The sequence below is a fragment of the Scomber japonicus genome, chromosome 8, assembly GCF_027409825.1.
Source record: "Scomber japonicus isolate fScoJap1 chromosome 8, fScoJap1.pri, whole genome shotgun sequence".
In the NCBI taxonomy this organism is placed as follows: Eukaryota; Metazoa; Chordata; class Actinopteri; order Scombriformes; family Scombridae; genus Scomber; species Scomber japonicus.
The window spans coordinates 8526445-8539588 of NC_070585.1; the positions used below are offsets into that span (position 1 = coordinate 8526445).

Consider the following 13144-nt stretch of genomic DNA (forward strand, 5'->3'; position numbering starts at 1 on the left):
ATGAGAGTAAGCAGCCTCAGATGTGAGCAGAGGAAGAAAGCGGAGACGTCACATGGAGAGATGCGGCCAGCAGTAGCTGCTTCACCACTAATCACACAACATTAACACAACCAGCCAACCTAGCCTGGCTACATGCTTCAGCTTTAATTTATCGCACCTCAGCACAATTTTAGATTCAACGACAGTGCAAAAAACCGGGTAAACACATTACGGTCACACACAGTTACCGTGGCCTCCTCTTGCACTCAGCTGGCAGGATACATTGCCTTGGCTAGCGTCAGGCTAGCCCGCTAGCTGGCTAGCTAGCTACTCACATCGCTAGCGGTAGTTAGCTAGCTAGCGAGCTGTAGTAACTTGCGTCATGGATGAACTAGTCGTGGAAGTGCGGGGGACAAGTGGGGCCTTTTATAAGGTAAGCTGGTGACTTTTATTGACCTTTTTTCTTTTCATTCAACACACAGTGCACAGACGTGAGGCTAACTGCTATGAAATAGGACTAGCTGTGATACCTGGTGGTGTCTGCGGGCCTCCGTGCTTCTGCCCAGCCTCCGTAAACCTGTAAACAAAGCTAACTGAACGGCTGCCACATAAACTACTGTCTTACTGTTCATAACGTCGTCGCTTAAAAAATAGGGCAAAAAGAGCAACAGCTATATTGTCGAAATGTTAGTAGTATTGAGGTGATGTGATGGTGTTGAAATGAGTGAATGAGTGAATATTAGCAGTGATTGGTTGGTTGTATATCCACTACTGTGTTTTTCTAACTAACTTAATTGAAGGTAAAGAGCAGTAGGATGTGTTGTTTACCTCCAGTGGACAGGTGTTTGTTTTATTAAGGCCGTCCAGCTGATTTGGGTTAATCTAGTACACATTCAGATGGAGATTAGAGTTGATAAGTAAGGTTAAAGGACATTTTAGGGTGGTTAACGTTTTGTATTTGTATTCGTTATCATATTATTTCATAATAAAATTGAGCACAGGTGGAGTATGGTGTTTCGTAAAGTAGGAGCTGGGAGTGATGCTTTCACGGTCACTTAAACATAGGCTGATATACAGGAATGATATGTTGGTCAGTAGGGGAAGAAGTAATAAGCAGCAATGTGAAAAGTTGGATGTTACATTCAAAAGTTGCTTAATTAAAAGTAAGCAAGCATTAGGAACAGAATACAGTGAAGTATCAACAGTTGAAGTTTGGCTGGGACTGTTGTGAATGTAGCTCTCATCTTTCTAGAAGCATAAGCCTTGCTGCAAAGGATCTTATGTGATGAATATGAATATAATGAATATAAAGTACAGCCATCACTTACTTGACTGCAAACCTGAGCTGCACTTCACTGTAGATCCGTCTGTCAATGCCAGCTGAATAATTTCAAGTGCTCGACTAAAGCGTGTTCCAATGTCAAGAAATTAATACAAATCACACCTTAAAAATCAGCTTTTTCTTTGCTTTGAGACAAATGAAAGGTGGCATCGTCAGCAGTGGATGTACTTTAGTTGCTTAGTTGGGTGTGGCACTGGCTGGGTGTGCACTTTGAATACTGTATTTATTATTTGCCTGTAGTTATCAGCCAGTGTTTAGTACAAAAAGCAGATTAGCCAATCAGGAGTCAATTATTTCATCAGTATGAACTAAAATGCACCTTTTCATTAGTACTCAGACTGATGAATGTTACTGCAGGCTGCTGTCTAATAATCATCGCCTTTGTGATTTAAATTAATTCAATGTGAACTGCTGAAAAATGTGAGATATGCACAGTAATTCAGTTTCTGTCTTATTATATATTTTTAAAAATCAAGACACTATCAGTTCAGTATCTGTTCATTGGGGCATGAATACAGCACATGTCATTACCCAGATTGCAATGTTGAACTGTAATTGATATCTTAATGTTAGATTTATATAATATTATGAAGGTTTGACGAGGGTTTTTTTTGGTGGGACTACTTAATTGTGTAAGTCAGTCAAGTTCTAATGTGTCATATACTTCTTGCTCTGTGTGTGGAGCTGTTAGATACAGGGATATGTGTGTGTGTGTGTGTGTGTGTGTGTGTGTGTGTGTGTGTGTGTGTGTGTGTGTGTGTGTTTCATACAGTCACACTGTTGCTGCTCAGTAGCTCACCTAAAGTGGACTTTGCTGCCTGGGTCAAGGATGCTAATCCCACATTTGCTAAATTAGGCTCTTGTATTGGGTTTTAATAGAGCCAAACAGGAAGCAGGTTAGTGCAGATTGAATGCAAAAACAATCCTGGACATGAGTTAGAACAAATATTTTAATGTTAAAAAAAAAAAACAAAGTTAAAATTAATGTTCATGGAAGAAAAATGTTTGAACCTGAGAGCAGTTCTTTACTCTTATGCCTTTGGTTGATTGAGAGGTCTTGGGGTAACTATGAAATTCATTAAATTGCTTTTTATGATTATTTTAATGATGAATTATCACAGTTGGAGAGAAGACTAGAGAAGACTCATAGTTTGCAGGGGTTTTTTAACAGTTGTTTCACTCTGTAAGAACCCGTATAGCTTTAAAAGAGCAGTACAATGTGAATTGTTGGAATTTTATGCATTTAAAAGAACACCATCATTAGTACTGTCATGATAACTACTTTTGTTGGACAATATATCGTCTCAGAAAATATCACGATAAATGATATTATAGTCATTTGAAGATCATTTTATACCACTGATATAATGATAATATAATAGCCTGATAATTACGTTATTGTATGATGAGTTGATCACCATTTGCACCTTCTAATAGAATTAGAGCTGATAATGTGCCAAAATCATCATCATTAAAAAAAACTATATATTGTTAAACTTGAAGTATTTTTTAATGGAAACTTATTATAAGCTACTTCTGTTGTGTTTTTAGTGGTGAGCAGCATACAACAATGTCAAATCTTATTCTACATGATGGTGTCTAAACCATGTTGCTCACCTGTTAGATGATCCCTTTTTTTCCACCTCATCCCAACACAGATGACAGCTGGTAAACTGAGAACTTGTCTCCTGACCTCTCACTTCAAATACTGTTAATCACTGCAGAGCAAAGTGAAGGCAGGTCAAGCAAGTCCTAATGTCATCACAGTTTAAAGCTCTCACTGATTCCTCAGGGAATCTGAGAAGCTCCCCTTCAGGAAGTTTTTGCTTCATTTCATCCATTACTAACTGTTAGGTTAGCTTGCCAGGCTAATGCAACCCATATGCATCTCTCTCTCTCTCTCTCTCTCTCTCTCTCTCTCTCTCTCTCTCTCTCTCTCTCTCTCTCTCTCTCTCTCTCTCTCTCTCTCTCTCTCTCCCACTTTCTCTCACTTTCTCTCCCTCTTCCGCTTCCTTCGAGGCATCGCATGTCCTACTTTGCAACACATGACATACACAGACACAGACTTGTGTGTGGGGGGCGGGGGTGTATGTGTGTGTGTGTATGACGGCGGAAAGAGCCAAATCTGACCCAGTACCCTGAATAAAGGTCTGAACCCGGTGTGTCCCCTGCAAAGTGGTGTGTTTTTTTCAGCCCGTTTTCGGCAGAAATGGCTTCAGATTCGAGTTGAGCAACAGAATTGTGATTCATTCACATGCTTGATATCAGTGTCAGGCCTCGTTGACTATCACTGACTAACACTGCTGACTATAACTTGGGCTATCTCACCTCTGTGCTCCCTGCAGGCCTTTGTGAAGGATGTCCATGAAGGATCAGTCACTGTGGCATTTGAAAACAAGTGAGTAAACGCACACCAACACACAACATAAATCAGTGTAGAATGTCACTGTTTGACAGAGATCACAATTATTTTTCGTATGTGCGTGTTCTCTTTTGTCCCAGTTGGCAGCCAGAGCGTCAGATCCCATTCCAGGATGTGCGATTTCCTCCTCCAACAGGGGTCTGCAAGGAGATTAATGAGAGCGATGACGTCGAGGTGGGATTGGTTCAATCATGTCAGAATTATCTCCCAAAATGTTCTCTTGTTGCCAGATATCATTGATTTAGATGCAGTTTGAGTCAGATTTAAATCAGGGACCACGAGGGATCCTTAAGGCTGTTTGTTTTCCATGTTTACTGATTTTCACTAAAGGATACTTGAAACTAGATTTTTTAAAAAGGAGGGAAAGATGAGCATTGATTTTTCTGTGAATTGAATGTTCCCACACATCAGGTTGTTCTATTTCCTGCCATTGATATTGGTCACCGTTGGTCCCAGTAAATGCTGCATGGTTTTAAACAGAGTTAAACATTTAGTAGGCAGAAGTCAAGAGAAAATATGCACTCCTGATTCTGCTGCTAATTAGACAGATTCCCTCAAAGAAAAATAGCTGAATCAGATTCATTCATCAATTCATTCAATTCATCCAGAATTTCCAATTGTAGTTTTTTAATGAGTCTGTGGGACCCTGACAGTGTGCCGACCTCATTAAATATATTGTGTCATCTGATCTCTTTATTATTATCTTTTCAGATCCATGTAACAAGTAGATTGATGTGAAGTTTACTTGTGTGTGTGTGTGTGTGTGTGTGTTGCCAGGTATATTCCAGGGCCAATGACAAGGAGCCATGTGGATGGTGGCTGGCCAAGGTTCGCATGGTCAAAGGAGAGGTGAGACTCAGTTCACATCATTTCTAAGGTTTAGTAACACTGTGAATGTAGAATGAATGAATGGTCCGGGTGTCAAGATGTCAGTCAAATGAGAAGATGCAGAGTGCATCGTGATAATGTTAATATTCTGGTCAGTTTCCATTAGTTCATTTAGCATGATGTATTATTTAGATTCATCTATATCATACTGCAATATGGACTGACATTTCTTTTGACACATTTCTACCACGAGTTACAGAACACCCTTAAAAACATAAAATACTGATGAAAATGACTCCTGTGTGTCTGTCCTGTGTGTGGACAAATTAAAACAAGACACAGCTAAGAATGAAGCATAATCATTTTTGAACCTAATTTTTTAACTTGTGTTTACTAAATGTCTAAGTTTATATCTGTTTGTATATTTGCTGTTGTTTTATTATATTGTATTTTTCTTTTTGTTTGTAAAGTACTTTGAAGGTGCTCTATAAATTTTATAATTTTATACATTTTTTCTATTTAAATATTATTATATTTTATGTACTGATGCAAAGTTGATACTTGTAATTTTCCCAGCACTGCTGTTGTAGGTTTAGCTTTGGACATCATGATGTATATCTGGGTCAGTCTGACTCTGTCTTTGTCTGTCTATGTGTCTGCAGTTTTATGTAATAGAATACGCTGCCTGTGACGCTACGCTAAATGAGATCGTGACGCTGGAGCGGCTACGGCCGGTCAACCCGAATAAACCAGCCACCAAAAGCACCTTCATCAAGATCAGACTGGACGTACCCGAGGATCTACGGCAGATGTAAGTTTAACTACATAGACGTATAACTACATATACTCCCTCACACACTTTTTATGTCCATCACGTACGCTTCAGGGCATCTATATTTGTACATTTTGGTTTGAACTCCCAACAGGAATTACGCTTGTCACTCAATAGGATTGCCAGTGCACCCACTCACAGGCCATCCCAGAGTCCAGTAGTGGTTTTCAGTTTGAGTCCAGCTGGTCATTTTAACTCTTAAGCTACAGCTTTTAATTCTGTTCCTGAAATAAAGAAGTCCTCTTTAGAAGACTAACACAGCGCCTCAGCTCAAAATACATCTTTAAGGAACTGCAGGTAGAAGACAATAAATTGATCAGGAATAATAACTGAGAAAGAGTCAGTAAGTCAGGATGGATCAATACAAACATGTACAAAACAATTCAAATCCATGTGTAACTGTGGGTTCACAGGTGCTCCAAGGAATCAGCACACAAAGACTTCAAAAAGGCCGTGGGAGCGTTCAGCGTCGTCTACGACTCAGAGAAAAAGCAGCTGGTCATTTTGGTTAGTCAAACATGTTTTTCTTTGTGGAGCTACTTAGATATAACACAACCCGAAATCGTATCACATGAATTTGTGGATATAACCCATCATTAACACGTCCAACATGATATAAAAATGGGCTTTGATTGTTTCTTACAGTCGGTGAATGAGGTGACTACAAAGCGGGCCAACATGATGAGCGACATGCACTTCAGGAGCCTCCGCACCAAACTCTCTCTCATGCTGAGGAACGAAGAGGCCAGCAGACAACTGGAGGTAAACACACACATACACACACACACACACACACACATACAAAGACACACACATACATAATCAGGCTTACAGAAACTATAACTTTAAAATGTATGAAAGTGATCTAGTGTGCATGTATGTGATACAAAGTGTCATGTCTCATCTCTCTCGTTGTGTGTCTAAAGAGCTCCAGACAGCTTGCATCACGCTTCCATGAACAGTTTGCAGTTCGGGATGATTTAATGGGTCTGGCCATCGGGACGCATGGGGCCAACATTCAGCAAGCGCGCAAAGTTCCCGGGGTCACTAACATAGATCTGGATGAAGAGACGTGCACCTTCCACATATACGGAGAGGTAGGATGACTCCACTGATTCATAGTTAAAGTGACACATTAATAGAGGCCAGCAGAAGGCGGAGAGACATTTACTTTCCAAGCTTCTTTTTTATGTAAAAGCTAAACCTGAGCAAGGTGAGGAACTGTATCAGCAGCTGATTGTCTTTATTATGTGTGTGATTGTTGGTTTTAGGACCAGGACGCTGTCCGTATAGCCAGGAGTTTCCTGGAGTTCTCCGAAGATGTCATCAAAGTTCCCCGGAACTTAGTAGGTAAGTAAATCACTCAGTTCAGATGGTGAGATTATTGAGTGATTAATCTGATTATTAAACTTGTAGAAGGCTGTAGTTGATAATGTTTATGTGCTTTAATAGGGAAGGTGATTGGAAAGAACGGCAAACTGATCCAGGAGGTGGTGGATAAGTCTGGCGTGGTGCGGGTTCGGATCGAGCCAGAGAATGACAAAAAGCCCGCAGTGGCAGCAGCGGCAGCAGCAGCAGCAGATGAGGTCAGTGGGAAAAGAATCTTGGGTTTAATATGAACAACTCTGCCTGCTTACCATATTACAGAGATAAAAGTAGCTTTTTATCAAAGTCACGCTCAATCCTCAGTTCTCCTCAATTTCCAGTAATCAGTAAAATGAAGATGAATTGATTTCAGGGTCCTCCTTTCTCTGTTTGACTCTCACTTACAGGGAATGGTGCCATTTGTATTTGTGGGGACCAAGGAAAGCATCTCCAATGCTACAGTACTGCTGGACTACCACCTCAACTACCTGAAGGTTTGTATAATAGCAGCAATAATAAACCTCTCATATCTGCTGTTTTAATTTTACATCCCTACTGCCAAGAAGAAAAAAAGCTAAAGGTAATGAAATAAATTCAATAACATGAAGTTTAAAATAGAGCAGGTGAGATGAGTGCTGCAGTCAAAGATCAAACCAGCTGTTTAATTTTTAATACCATCTTCAGGTATCACATTTGACTTCACCAGATATATGAAAATGGATTTTAAAAAAATCCATTCATGCAGCTTTTAAATATTTTTAATATCTCAAAAATCATTAGAAACAGCAATTCTTAATAAATGCGTTTTTTGTGATTTTCCTAGGTTTTGGGTGTAAACATCATACCCTGGTGTCAGAACCAGGATAATCCCTTATTATCCCTAGTTATTAAAAACCCTAAAACTCCCCCATCTAAATGTGTAATAATTGGTCAGTGAAGCAAAAGAAAATATGATTGCATATATTAAATAACAGTTCAACTCTAGAGGGCAGTTATGACGGATTAGCTGAATATACAGAAAACATGATACTGTTGTGTCCTAAATGTTCTGCATTAACATTACAGCCTGAATAAAGTTGAAACTAGGATTAGACTCTAAAAACCATGGCTCTAGCATGCAATGTAAACCCACTCATTCTCACTTCTGCTTTTGCATCGGCAGGAGGTGGATCAGCTTCGTCTGGAGCGCCTTCAGATCGACGAGCAGCTGAGACAGATAGGAGGGGGAGGAGGCGGCGGAGGGGGAACGGGCCCTCGAAATCCCAAAGACAAGACCTACGTGTTCGATAACGGCACGGGACTGGGCATGGGGAGAGGAGGCGGAGGAGGGAAGCCCTACGCAGGAGGAGGAGGAAGAGGCGGCAGAGGGCGGAGAGGAGGCAGTGCAGCTTTTGCTTCGGGTAAAATGACTACTTCTTTAGTTCTAGCTATATTTAAACCTCCTTTCATACAAGTTAAATCACCTGAAGGTTAAGTGTTTGCCAGCTACTATGAGTCATTGGTTTGGATACTTTGGCTTAGCTTGAGGTTATTTTCAGACATATCTGATGACAACATGCAGCTAGTACAAAGCTGTAAGTATTAAGTGGAAGCGCCTCTTCCTCCACCAATCATGAAACACTAAAAGCAATGAATCAGAGTTAATTCCATGTTGTCTTTCCTCAGTAGTTTAAACATGAAGGTTTGACTTGTGTACTCCGTCCCCCAGGCACCAACTCCGAGGCGTCCAACGCTTCCGAGACAGAGTCAGACCACAAAGACGAGCTCAGCGATTGGTCGCTGGCCCCCACCGAGGAGCTGATGACAGGAGGCGGGACCCTGCCCAGACGGACAGATGGGAGGAAGAGAGCAGGCGGCGGAGGACTGCGAGGACGAGGAGGGAGAGGAAGAGGAGGAGGAGGATATAAAGGTGGGTAGTAAACAATCAATTGACCTCTCATTGTTCGTTTTGCAGAGAACTCCCATTATTCAGGATTTTCCTCAGCGGGTATTTTTAGAGAGAAAAAAGGATTTTCTCAGTAAGTCACACAACTGTTTTCCTGTTATTTTTCTACCATTTAACTGGCGATGAAGTTAACTTTGAAGATAATGAATGGAGATTAGTTTTATTCATGCGGTAGAAGAAGAAAGAGAAAGAAATTAGTGTGTAGCGAGTCGAAATAAATAACGGTTTGCGATGCTTTTCATCAAATTATAGCCTGAAGAATATAAATGAATCATATAATGAGATCTCTGCAGACTCCCCTCCCCTAATAAATTCTCATTATGAGTGTTTGCTTTTCAAGGAGATCCACATTTATATTGGAAAAAAAAATAACCCACCCTTGACATGAATCTAATTGTGACGCACATCAATTTAACCCCATGTTTTAACCTGCTAGCTGCAAACAATCTGCTCGTCTTAACAGCGCAGGGACATGCAGAGGTTTTAGTAACGTGACAGCATAGTAGGTGTTCTTTTATTTCACTTTGTCCCAGAACAAGTTCAGTACACACTTATTTTACCGTGATGCTTTGGGAATAATTGTGATACTTAGAAGTTGAGACGTGGGCTTTGTCTGTCACGGTTTTAGGTGACGACTTGCAGTGGAACGAGCCAAGACCTCGTCATATCAGAGACCCCAAGACGAGAGGGCAGGAAGACACACTACAGGTAACACATTGATTTCAAACCAGTTGTTCCTATAGTGATTTGGTGGTCGTTTTTATTGTAAACTGCTCCTTGTGTCATGTAAAAGAGCTTGTCTGGTGTAGCTTTGATCATATTTGGTCTTTTATTTAAAGCTGTGTGAATGTACTGTGTTTGTTTTTTTTACTCTGTCCCGTAGATACGCGTGGATGGGAACAATGAGCGTAGCGTGCAGCACTCCTCGGGGCGAGGAGGAGGGGGAGGAGGAGGGCCTTCTTCATCCCAGGGTGGCATCAGTGCCGGCGGCGAAGGCCCGTCCCGCCACCATCACCGACCCATCAGAGAACGAGGGATGAAGAAGGACAAACAGGACGCTCCTCCGCTGGTCAACGGAGTGTCGTAGATACACCACTGGAGGACCTTCTCACTTAGACACACACACACACGCATACATACACACAAATACACATACACGCACTCACACACACGCACAGGCAACTCGTCATAAAACATTGTAGATTTCTTCTGGCTTTTTCTTTCTCTGTCTTTTGTCAGACACATACTCAAATACACAATACTCATATTTCCATCAGCATGGGAGAGTTTACCGTAGTGAAGTAGACCAGAGGTGATCTGGTATCTACTGGTCTGCTCTGCTGAGGTCTGCTCTGGTTTCAGTGTGCTGGTCTGGTCTGGCATCTCCTGGTCCTGTCTGGAGTAAAAGAAACCACCTCCTTTCTTTTTTTTTTTTTTTGGACAAATGGACAGGAAGAGGAGGGGTTTGACTAAAGCTGATCTCTCACAGAGGCATTAACCCCTAAACATAAAAATATTAGCTTTTTCAACTCAAATTGGAACATGTTCTCTTTTTTTTGTTCCACCACCTGTGTGGGCATGCTGACAAGAGTAAAAAAAAAAGAAATAAGTCAAGGAAAGAACAGAACAGAAGAAACATTGAATTTCAGAAGGCAGGAAAACACATGTTGCTTCTCTGTTCACCCCCGCTCCACAACATAACCTCATTTTTACTGAAAATGGGCAAACGTGGAGAAGATCTGGCAGCAAACAGTTTGACTAGCGTCAGTGTTTTGCATAGGTGGAGAATTTGTTTGTGGTGGTCTAAATCCAGCTCACGAGACAGCATTTTCACAAATTAACAACAGGGTAGACAATTCCTTTTTTGCATCTTTCATCTGCGTTTTTAAGATGTATGAAGTTAAGAATAAATAAAGCACCCAAGTCACTTCTACATATGAGAAACACTTGGGAATTCAGACTGGAAGTTTGTAGAGGTCACTAATGATTTATTTCTTTCATTTAATTTGAGCCCTCATCAACCTGCCTTTCGACGTCAGTAAAATGGAGCAGAGTATGAAATATGAATAAGTACGCATAGGTATTTTTTTGTTTTTTTCTTTCTTCCAGCAGTCTACACGAGCCTACACACATCTCATTGAAGTCATCTGTTTTTTCTTTCCTGTTGCCTATAATGTAAAAATCCTTCAGTCTTTTAGACTGTCAAGACCACACATGAGTTCAACAGTATAAAAGAGAAACATAAATCCAAGGCACTCTGATGCAACCAAACACTTTTACTATTATAAGATTGAACAAAACATAAATTACACCAAGTCTTTATCAGGGTACAAAATGTCATGAACTGCTGTACAAACCTTGACACTTAGGGAAATCACATAAAAAGTCTAAAGCTACAGAAGCCGCAATAAACCATAACACCTATAAAAATGTGGCAATGGTCAAAGGTTTCTAAATACAAGGGCCAGAAATGCAGATAAAGCCTACAAAGTCACAATGACTCACGACCAAAGTCTGTCTATCATACAGCCATGTATCTAATCTCTGTCACACACATTCGGCACTTTAACGGTAAGGCAACATGTGTGCAGTGGTGGTTCTACCAGTCTCTCAGTACTCCTTGATCTCATTGGTTCATTGGTAAAGACCTGTCAACAGATATAAACATCTTCTACCAGACCAATGGAAGACTGTAAAGCTAGACTTTTTCTTTTTCCAAGTTCCAATTAGTTACATTTACCAAACGGGTCTCTGATGGATGCCAGTTAAATTCATACGGAAACTTTAGCTCCCAGTCAAACCTGATCAAGGGCCAGTTTACGACGGCTGACACGACTGATTACTGTCACCGCAGCTCAGCAACTCAAACGCGTGAACCAGCCGTCACCTGATGAGTCACATGAGGTTTTTTTCCTTTAATTTCTGAAAAAAAGGAGTGAATGAATTAAAAAAAAGAAAAAGTTTGTACTTTTTGTCTGCACTTAGAAAATCTGTTAAGTATATTTTGTTTGAAGTGTTATTGTAGAGGTTACTAATCATTAAGTTATACTTCGATACAATAAAATATTGGTGTAAATTCTTCTTGGATTTCCAGCTTATTCCTGGCATGCCCCTTTCACTTCATTTTTGGTAATCTTTTTTAACTTAGTAAATTTAGTTGGTTTCATTTTAGAAATAGTTGTACAGTTGATGAGGGAGTGTAACCTGTAACACCCAATACATTTTTCTTTCAGTTCCAACAATTTCAGTCCTCTTAGCTGATTGATGGCATACTCCTGCATCATTACAGTTGGCTGTAGTACAACCACCCGAGCTTTCTATCATTACCTTATATGTTGATACCACTTTATCAGGCCCTGTTCTGTGACCATGAAGGGTGTAATGAATTTTTTCATAGTGCGTTTATCACTTGAATAAGTCACAGTAAAGTTTAGTGAAACCGGTATATCAAATCAGGTTTAATGGAGCAAGATTTTCATCAAGAAGTCCAGTTTTTGTGAAATCTCCGCTGGGTTCACCACAGTCCTTAAAGAGGCTTTTTAACAGGTCGCATTTATCTTTGTGCCTTGGATTTATGCTTCTCCATTACTTTAAATTAGGCCCATTCTTTAGAGCACCTGACTGCCGTCAGTATTGTTTGTTTAAACCTTTTAAGCCCCAACTCTTCTGTTGCTTTACTTACATGTTTGAGATGTGTGTTTATATCTAGTTACAAAATTAACTTTCAAATACTACCAACGTGTCACATTTCCATTTCCTTTTCTAGATCCAACTCTAGTTAAAGACCCCAAATTCAATATGTCCTTTTATGATAACTTGATGTCACTCCTCACACCTGCATCATAGCTGGTGATCCTGTGAGCCTGTGTGCATTTGGCTTCATTCTTTCGGGTTGGCAAAATGGTGACTACACTTATTCAGGACCAGTCTTCTGGCCTCACTCTAAATGTCTGCCTCTAAAGCTCTGTGACACACTGATAAAGACTTAAACAAAAAGAGGACTAGACATTCAAGTAGCTAAAAGGACTATTTTTTCTTAACCAGGGCAGGTTGTCAGACAACAGGGGAACAAACGGCATAAATTGACCCTAAGCTCCCGTTTTGAGCCACTTCTGTGTTCTACCCTACTGCTCATCTGACACCTCAGTAAGTTACTGACTTCATACATAGCCTGCATGGAGGGATCACGAGCGTCATCATCAAAATAAATAACGTACGAGATCATTCGTTAGAGATCACGTACATTCTCAGCTGTTCCAAATTGTCCTAAATTTAAACAGACTACAGTACATTAGATAGGCTAGTGTAGTATTTGTGGATTTATGATTGAAAAGGAGATTAATATTAGCTTTTATTTGAATAATGAAAAATAAAAACTTCAAATGTAAGTAAAATACTGTCAAATAAAAAAGCGAAGCAAAAACAGTGTTT

General features: G+C 40.2%; 1 protein-coding gene across 1 annotated transcript; it reads left to right on the forward strand.

Moving 5' to 3' along the window:
• The first annotated feature begins 105 nt into the window (after nt 1–105).
• fmr1 (fragile X messenger ribonucleoprotein 1) lies at nt 106–10628 on the forward strand. Its single transcript, XM_053324005.1, has 15 exons — nt 106–412; nt 3667–3719; nt 3824–3917; nt 4521–4592; nt 5234–5382; nt 5817–5910; nt 6049–6165; nt 6330–6500; nt 6675–6753; nt 6856–6989; nt 7176–7262; nt 7931–8168; nt 8477–8677; nt 9342–9421; nt 9597–10628. Exons 1-15 carry the CDS (start codon nt 362–364, stop codon nt 9798–9800), a joined length of 1824 nt encoding a protein of 607 aa, XP_053179980.1. The 5' UTR covers nt 106–361; the 3' UTR covers nt 9801–10628.
• The last annotated feature ends 2516 nt before the right edge of the window (nt 10629–13144 follow it).

Bases quoted from the DNA above. Each gene is read 5' to 3' on its own strand.
- fmr1 (XM_053324005.1), top strand. From the start codon at position 362: ATGGATGAACTAGTCGTGGAAGTGCGGGGGACAAGTGGGGCCTTTTAT. The intron at 3,720-3,823 runs GTGAGTAAACGC...CTTTTGTCCCAG, and splicing joins ACTGTGGCATTTGAAAACAA to TTGGCAGCCAGAGCGTCAGA. The intron at 6,990-7,175 runs GTCAGTGGGAAA...TCTCACTTACAG, and splicing joins CAGCAGCAGCAGCAGATGAG to GGAATGGTGCCATTTGTATT.